Source organism: Lolium rigidum, chromosome 4 (genome assembly GCF_022539505.1).
Source record: "Lolium rigidum isolate FL_2022 chromosome 4, APGP_CSIRO_Lrig_0.1, whole genome shotgun sequence".
Lineage (NCBI taxonomy): Eukaryota > Viridiplantae > Streptophyta > Magnoliopsida > Poales > Poaceae > Lolium > Lolium rigidum.
The window spans coordinates 147,437,634-147,447,514 of NC_061511.1; the positions used below are offsets into that span (position 1 = coordinate 147,437,634).

The 9,881-nt window shown below is 43.3% G+C and overlaps 1 protein-coding gene across 1 annotated transcript; it reads right to left on the minus strand.

The window, feature by feature from the left end:
• Positions 1-230: 230 nt before the first annotated feature.
• On the minus strand, positions 231-905 carry LOC124647603. The gene has a single exon (XM_047187517.1). It carries the CDS (start codon positions 903-905, stop codon positions 231-233), a length of 675 nt encoding a protein of 224 aa, XP_047043473.1.
• Between the last annotated feature and the right edge of the window lie 8,976 nt (positions 906-9,881).

Here is a 9,881-nt window from a genome sequence, read left to right on the forward strand (position 1 = left end):
CTATATATATGCGCATGGTTATCCAACACATTTCTGCTGCTACAATCTTCTGTGAGTTGTTTCCTCATCTAAAGTCTACTATCTATACAGAGTCAAGACGACTACAGAGTTAGACAGGAGTGGATGTTCAGAAGTGAAACTCTAGACTGCAGCAGTCTCCTGAAAACATTCTCGTATCACTCAAAAAAAAAAACATTCTCGCTCCCGGTCTCCAGCACATCAATGCATTCCTATAGCTTCTCCAACCTCTCCAATGTCGCCATCACTGTCTCGGGCGCTCCCTTCTTGGCACTGGGTCTGATGCTCAGCCTGGACAGCCACTTGTTTGAAGTCTGGGCTACTGTGGGCACGACTTCCAAGAAGATGGCCTCCGACGCTTCTGCAATGGCCGCAGCCACTTCTGCCACAATGCTGATCACCTCATTGCCCATTGTATCCACAGGCCTCATGGTGGCGTGTCGCATTGTGGCGACGAGGCGGGACAGCTCCTTCTCTGTCCGCCTGTGTGCACGGAGCGATGCAGCGACCACCACGCCGTCACCGCACCTAGTGCCAGCCTGCAGCTCTGCCACACTCTGCTTGAGCGTGATAAGCGCCGATTGGAATGAACCATAAGCGTCGGCGAGCACAAGGAACCTGTCGAGGAGTTGATCACAGGCAGCCGTCTCGTGGAGCGCTGTCACAGCCTGCGGCAGCGCCAGGAGGTCGCCGAGCGCTGCCAGGACGGCATCGACGAGGGCGATGCCGGCGGCCTGGCCGGGAGCTCCGGCCGACCATGATCTCAGTGTTCGGATGCTGTTGTCGAGGTAGGCCATGACCGGATGCGAGTGCTCGTGCGGCAGGCTGGTTGACCGGGCGTGCGCCGCCGCCGGCGTCTTCCCCGCTGGTCTGATTGGTAGATGCATCCTGTGTCTGCTAGTATGCGGCGGCTGCTTGGCTCGGTTGTTTGTTGATGCGTTCTTGAGTGATGATGCTCGAATTGCTACGACGCCAGGCTATAAGTATTGGTGCTTGGCTGAGGTGGTGTGGGTCGGGCAGGGAATATGAAATCACTGCTACTTGGAGCTGGCGCGGCGCTGTAAGCCTGTAAGAGCTGCTGTTTCTTGTTTTCCGGTATGACGGCCCAACTGCTGGTAATACTACACTCTGGTTTGCGCTTTGCAATCGGATCTCCTTTTCGATATATAAGTTGAATAGATCGCTACTCCCTACACTAGTGCTTATATACAATCCTATCAAAGAGTTAGTTGAAGTGCTAGACTGACAAGATGAATTATCCCTGCTTAAGTGAGTACTCTCTCCGATGACCAATAAGGGTCATCTTCTTTCATATTGACACAATACCACCAAGTGTTTATGAAATCTTATGAAGTTATGTTACGGTGGAGTTATATTCGGGATAAATACACACACGATAATTATTTATATGTCAAATTTAATTTTCTGAAAGTTGCTGATGAGAGCTGAACTAGCATATCTGTCTTTAGAACTGCCTCTTTCACAAGAGGTCTCCTGGATCCGTTTTCATCATTTTTTTTTCGTGGAAGAGAAACTTGATTGTCCAAAATATCTTATGGAAGCAATAAGTAGCCGATATTTTCGAAATGTTTGCCTACCTGTATGCTATTTAAAATGGAGAGTACGAAGAGCAAGTCAACCTCTCCGATCCCGGATGCCCAGTGGTTAGAAAGGTCGCAAAAAGGACAAAGACCTGCAGCTGGTGCGTCCGATTTTTTTGGGGCCTCTATTTGCACGAGAACGTGCGGCCAAAACCAGGCTTTTGAAACGAGCCACAAAACCAGATTTATGGGTTAGTAACATATGCTCAACCACCAAAAGCTAGAATTATGTAAACTAAGCAAACAACTTGTGTAACCGAGCACTAATCTAAGGAGGTCTACACTAAGCCATGATCGAGCCCATAAAGACGGATGGATCCAGCAAACTATGTTAGGATGATGTTTGGTTGGACAAGGGAGTAAAAGATACCCATCGGTTGATGCATTGTGGGACACAAGTACGCAAAGGTTTAGTGCTATCAGAACAATGCTAAACGTGTATTTTAGTTTACAAGAAAAAAAAAGAACAATGATATACACTAGAAGAACAATAATACTCTACCCTAATGTATTGCATCATTGGTCGGAGCGTTTAGGCCCATGTCTTCTTTGGCAACTTGACTGTGTATGCTTGAATCATGCGCATGACATCATGGGACCTCTTTTCTTTATCAGCCTGCTGATACATGGGAGTGTGAGGCAGCTTCTTGCTTGTTTGATTTGCTCTACTACAAATCTTAGGTGTCCAACTAATGCAACATTTTTTTTACAATATTTTTAGTAATGGAACATCCTTTTATAACAATTTATTCTCCGTAAACTTGCAAAAAATGTTGCAACATTTCAGGCAAACCTTAGTAGGAAATGTACGCAGGAAAACTGTTTTGGGCAGCAAAACTAAAAAAAGGTCACCACTTCCAACAAAAATAACCAATGCATCCAACAGTTATGGCATGCGCATCCAACATTACAAAAACACATTTTCAGCATTGGAGAATTCTCTTTATCGCACGTGCCCATTACTAATTGCAATATTTTGCGCATGGTTGCACAACGAGACAAGGTACTTGTTGAATTTTGAAAGACCATTTGCAACATCGAGAAATTTAAAAAATTGACTCCACACCGTCATGCACCGATACCACACCGGGCACAAATCTGACACACCGGAGGTTATTCGGAATCAAATCAGGTGAACACCCTACCAATCCGCTCGCGAGCCTCGTCTTCTCTGGGCCCGATGGAGTTTGGTGAGCTCTACCACAACATCTATGGCGATCTCACTGGGTTTCACTTGGCGCACTGCGAGAGGTTGTGGCAGCAATATTGTCGTGGAGAAGCGACGAGCGGAGCGACATATGTGGCCAACAAGCGCATAGGAACATCAAACGTGGCCAAGAAGCGAGTGCATATAGGAGTTGTGGCAGTCGTTTAAAGGATCTATAGTGCTGGTCGAGCAAGCTGACAAGAGCAAAGGTTAGGGGAGGTGCACGCAAGGAGGAAGCATCGCCTGGGGGAAACCGTGTGTGTAGGGATGAAAGTTGAGCGGATACGAATGAACTGAGTGGTGCCACATTTGTTTTCATATTTTTTACGGAAACAAAAAGAAATACAAAAAGGCCAAAAATAAAAATGGAAGAAGATATTTTCTGAAACAGATACAGACCGGATACGGTGCGGAAGGGGAGTAATGCAGATATTCATCGGAACCAAGAAACCCCTTGAATCATGCAAAAAAATCAAGCATTCCAGCGAATCAACAAACTGCTTTCCCAATTCTAGTGTGGTGCTTGATTAACTAGGGATAGAAGAAGTTCTGTTGGAGATATGCCCAAGAGGCAATAATAAAGTGGTTATTATATATCTTTGTGTTTATGATAAATGTTTGCATACCATGCTATAATTGTATCAACCGAAACATTGATACATGTGTGTTATGTAAACAACAAGGAGTCCCTAGTAAGCCTCTTGTATAACTAGCTTGTTGATTAATAGATGATCATGGTTTCGTGATCATGAACATTGGATGTTATTAATAACAAGGTTATGTCATTAGATGAATGATATAATGGACACACACACCCAAATAAGCGTAGCATAAGATCACGTCATTAAGTTCAACTTGCTATAAGCTTCCGATACAAAGTTACCTAGTCCTTCGACCATGAGATCATGTAAATCACTTATACCGGAAGGGTACTTTGATTACATCAAACGTCACTGCGTAAATGGGTGGTTATAAAGATGGGATTAAGTATTCGGAAAGTGTGAGTTGAGGCATATGGATCAAGAGTGGGATTTGTCCATCCCGATGACGGATAGATATACTCTGGGCCCTCTCAGTAGAATAACATCTAATTAGCTTGCAAGCATATGACAAGGTCACAAGAGATTACATACCACGGTACGAGTAAAGAGTACTTGTCGGTAACGAGGTTGAACAAGGTATGGACATACCGATGATCAAACCTCGGACAAGTAAAATATCGCGAGACAAAGGGAATCGGTATCGTATGTAAATGGTTCAATCGATCACTAAGTTATTGTTGAATGTGTGGGAGCCATTATGGATCTCCAGATCCCGCTTTTGGTTATTGGTCGGAGAAGAGTCTCAACCATGTATGCATAGTTCACGAACCGTAGGGTGACACACTTAAGGTTTGATGTCGTTTTAAGTAGATATGGAATATGGAATGGAGTTCGAAGTTTTGTTCGGAGTCTCGGATGGGATCCAGGACATCACGAGGAGGTTCGGAATGGTCCGGAGAATAAGATTCATATATAGGAAGTCACTTTCCAAGTTTGGAAATGATCCGGTGCATTTATGGAAGGCACTAGAATGTTCTAGAACCTTCCGGATGAAATCACCATGGAAGGTGGAGTCCCGATTGGACTCCACCAAACCCAACGAGCCAACCAAGTGGGAGGGTGGAGTCCATGGAGGACTCCACCTCCTTGGCCGGCCATAGAAAGGGGAAGGGGAGAGTACTGTCCCTCTAGGTTTCGTCCATAAGGCAGTTTTTGAATTGGGGTCTTATTCGAAGACTGTGGGCAAACCCTTGGGGTTCCACCTATATAATGAGGAGGAGAGGGAGGGGGCAGGCTTGTACTTGGCCGCACCACCATAGGGGGCCCCTGGCCTGCGCCCCTACCCCCTCTCTCCCAAACCCTAGCGCACCTCCCTCCTCATACACCTCCCGTAGCGCTTAGGCGAAGCCCTGCTGGAGTTCTCCACCACCACCGCCACCACGCCGTCGTCGTCGGCGGGATTCCGAGGAGGATCTACTACATCCGCTGCCCACTGGAACGGGGAGAAGGACGTCGTCATCAACACCGTACGTGTGACCGAGTACGGAGGTGCTGCCCGAATGTGGCACCGTCAAGATCTTCTACGCGCTTTTGAAAGCGACAAGTGATCGACTACAGCAACAACGAGATCTAATCTCGTAGGCTTTGGAAATCTTCGAGGGTTAGTCTCATGATCTTCTCGTTGCTACCATCTTCTAGATTGGATCTTGGCTTGTTATTCGTTCTTGCGGTAGGAATTTTTTTGTTTTCTATGCTACGAATCCCATCAGTGGTATCAGAGCCGTGTATGTGCATAGATTGGTTGCACGAGTAGAACACAATGGTTTTGTGGGCGTTGATGCTTTTGTTGTCTTCAGTTCGTGTACTTTACATCTTGCGGGATGGTGGGATGAAGCGGCCCGGGCTAACTTTACATGACCGCGTTCATGAGACTTGCTCCACGCTCGACATGCAACTTGTATTGCATAAGTGGCTTTGCGGGTGTCTGTCTCTCTCACCATAGTGAAGATTCAATCTACTCTTTCTATTGACAACACTAGTATCACCGTTGTGGTTCATGTTCGTAGGTAGATTGGATCTTACTCGAAAACCCTAAACCACGTAAAATATGAAAACCAAATTAGAGGCGTCTAACTTGTTTTTGCAGGGTTTGGTGATGTGATATGGCCATGATGTGATGATGAATATGTATGAGATGATCATTATTGTATTGTGGCAACCAGCAGGAGCCTTATGGTTGTCTTTATATTTCATGTAATAGTATTATTTCAAAGTAGTTGTAATAGTTGCTACATGTGGTGGACCATGAAGACGGCGCCATGGACCTTGACGCTACGCCGACGATGATGGAGATCATGCCCGTTGATGATGGAGATCATGTCCGTGCTTTGGAGATGAAGATCAAAGGCGCAAAGACTAAAGGGCCATATCATATCACATATCAATTGCATGTGATGTTAATCCTTAATGCATCTTATCTTGCTTAGATCGCGACGGTAGCATTATAAGATGATCCCTCACATTAATATCAAGATAATAAAGTGTTCTCCCCTCGTATGCACCGTTGCTACAGTTCGTCGTTTTGAAGCATCTCGTGATGATCGGATGTGATAGATTCTACGTTCACATACAACCGGTGTAAGCCATGTTGCACACGCGGAAATACTTGGGTTTGCTTGACGAGCCTAGCATGTACAGACATGACCTCGGAACACAGGAAACCGAAAGGTTGAACACGAGTCATATAGATGATATGATCAACATGTTGATGTTCACCATTGAAGCTACATCATCTCACATGATGATCGGTTTTGGTGTAGTCGATATGGATCGTGTACCACTAAACAACTATGAGGGATGTTGAATTAAGTGGGAGTTCATTAGTAATTAGATTAAAACATGAACTAATTATCATGAACATAGTCTGAGTAGTATTTTGAATTAAATTTGTAGAATTGGCATCTGTTATCTATCATGCGCTAGTCTTGTAATTGAGATAGAAATACTTGTCAGCTGGCCACCTCATAGGATGGCGCGGCCCCACCTTCTGCCGCGCCGCCAGGTGGGGTGGGCCCCTCGGGACTCCACCGACGCTGCCCATTCGCCTATATATTGCCCAGATGCGAAAACCCTAAATAAGCCAGTCATATTCCACCAAAGGTTCCGCAGCGCCGCCGCCATCGACGACAAGTTTCGGGGGACAGAATCTCTGTTTCGGCACGCCGCCGGGACAGGGAATTGCTCCCGGAGTCATCTCCATCGACACCACCGCCATCTTCATCACCGCTGCTGACTCCCATGATGAGAAGGGAGTAGTTCTCCCCCGAGGCTGAGGGCTCTACCGGTAGCTATGTGGTTCATCTCTCTCCCATGGTGTGATCTTTATGTGATCATGAGCTTTGTAATCTAGTTGAATATGTAGATGTTACTCTTGTCTATTATGCACTCTAGAGGTTACTTTAATATGAACTCCGGAGTCACTCTCCACGGTGTGATGGTGACGGTGTGCGCATCGTGTGTGATTCCTTTATGACGTTGTGGAGCTTGTTTACTCCGGCTTGAGGTGTGCTTTTGCAGCCCTACACAATGAATGGTGTTTGTTATCCAACAAGAGAGTGTTTGAGAGTAGCATTTATTTATTCAATTATGTGATCATTGTTGAGAGTGTCCACTAGTGAAAGTATGATCCCTAGGCCTTGTTTCTAAGCATTGAAACGCTTGTTTCCAACAAGTTCTGCTACATGTTCGCTTGCTGCCATTTTTATTTCAGATTGCAATTACTACTTATAATCATCCATATTACTTGTATTTCACTATCTCTTCGCCGAACTAGTGCACCTATACATCTGACAAGTGTATTAGGTGTGTTGGGGACACAAGAGACTTCTTATATCTTAATTGCAGGGTTTCTTGAGAGGGATATCTTTGACCTCTACCTCCCTGAGTTCGATAAACCTTGGGTGATTCACTTAAGGGAAACTTGCTGCTGTTCTACGAACCTCTGCTCTTGGAGGCCCAACACTGTCTACGAGGAATAGAAGCGTGCGTAGACATCAATCATATCATCCATATGACTTGTGTTCAACCTTTCGGTTTCCTGTGTTCCGAGGCCATGTCTGTACATGCTAGGCTCGCCAAGCAAACCCAAGTATTTCCGCGCGTGCAACATGGCTTACACCCGTTGTATGTGAACGTAGAATCTATCACATCCGATCATCACGAGATGCTTCAAAACGATGAACTGTAGCAACAGTGCATACGAGGGGAGAACACTTTATTATCTTGATATTAATGTGAGGGATCATCTTATAATGCTGTCGTCGCGATCTAAGCAAGATAAGATGCATAAAGGATTAACATCACATGCAATTCAGAATATGTGATATGATATGGCCTTTCTTCTTGTGCTTTTGATCTCCATATCCAAAGCACACGAGCATGATATGACAGTGTGTATGCTATGTTAGTACTCGGTCTAAATTGCAATGGTCTATCATGCACTCTAAGGTTACTTAAATATGAACACCGAATGTTGTGGAGCTTGTTAACTCCGGCTTGAGGGAGCTCTTGTAGCCCTACACAATGAATGGTGTTTGTCATCCAACAAGAGAGTGTAGAGAAAGTAGTATTTATTTATTCAGTTATGTGATCAATGTTGAGAGTGTCCACTAGTGAAAGTATGATCCCTAGGCCTTGTTTCCGAATATCGAAACTCCATTTATTTACTGCTCTACTGCATGTTTACTTGCTGCCATATTTATTTCAGATTGTTATTACCACTCATATTCATCCATATTACTTGTATTTCACCATCTCTTTGCCGAACTAGTGCACCTATACATCTGACAAGTGTATTATGTGTGTTGGGGACACAAGAGACTTCTTGTATCTTAATTGCAGGGTTGCTTGAGAGGGATATCTTTGACCTCTACCTCCCTGAGTTCGATAAACCTTGGGTGATTCACTTAAGGGAAACTTGCTGTCTGTTCTACGAACCTCCGCTCTTGGAGGCCCAACACTGTCTACGGGGAATAAAAGCGTGCGTAGACATCAAGCTATTTTCTACGGCGCCGTTGCTTGGGGAGGTAAGGTAAAAGGTATTCACATCCTCCGACTAGTAAGCTATTTCCTAGCATCGTTGCCGGTGTGTGAGTGCTCGAAGCTATTTCCTTTAGATTCTCGCAATTATATCTTTTTGTTTCTTGTTTTTATTTTCACTAGTTAGGCTTAATGGAAAACAACAAAAAAATTAGAGATCTTTATGAACTTTATATTGAATTAGGACATGATGTGTTTGAAGAGAGAATTAAAAAACCCATGGAACTTTGTTTGCAAAATAGTTGTAGCAATGTTTTTAGCATGAATTCTTTGAACACTATTATTTTTAATGCTATGGAAAATTCTAAGCTTGGGGAAGCTGGTTGTGATATTTTTAGTCCCCCAAGTTTTGAGGAGAAAATTTTCTTTGATTATACTTTGCCCCCATTTATTATGATTATAATGATAGTGGTATTTTGGTGCCACCTACTATGGAGGATAAAGTTTATTATGATTATACCATGCCTGCAATTTATGATGATTACAATGATGGTTGTGATAGTTTTACTCCCACTATTACGAATAAAACTGATTATGCTTATGTGGAGAGTAATGATACTTTTATGCATGTGGATCATGATAAGAATGCTTTATGTGATAGCTATATTGTTGAGTTTATTCATGATACCACTTAAAATTATTTTGAGAGAGGAAAGTATGGGTATAGAAATCTTCATGTTACTAAATTTCTTATCTTTATGATGAATGTTTTGAGCTTTCTCTTGATTTGCTTTTATTTGCTGGGTACTTTAAGACCTACTGGTTCTTATGAGAGAGGGAGACACGATTTCATATATCACAATAATATTAAGTCTCCTCTCCTTGTGTTGAAATTTTTGAAGTTACACTTGTTTTGTCTTCCTATGCTACTCACTCTGTTCTTCATTGACTTGTTTTCTTACAAGGTTCCTATGCATAGGAAGAGTGTTAGATTTAAACATGTTTTATATATGCTTCTTGATGCTCTCTTTTCAACTCTCATCTTTATGTGAGCATCATAAAAATCACTATGCCTAGCTAAAAGGCGTTAAAGAAAAGCGCTTATGGGAGACAACCCATCGTTTTTATTTTCTGTTATTTTTGCTTTTCTTTTTGTTTTGAGTCAAGGTGCTTGTTACTTCTGTAGCAATACCTTTGTATCTTTATTTGCTTGCATTGTTGTGCCAAGTAAAGTCTTTGATAGAAAATTGATACTAGATTTGGATTTCTGCGCAGAAACAGATTTTTAGCTGTCACGAATTTGAGCTTTTCTCTCTGTAGAAAAATCGAAAAATTCTGAAAAAATTCATGAGTAATCCTCAGATATGTACGCAACTTTCATTCAACTGGAGCTTTTCCATCTGAGCATGTTAAGTGCCTCGAAAAAAATCGTCTTTACAGACTGTTCTGTTTTTGACAGATTCTGCCTTTTATTTC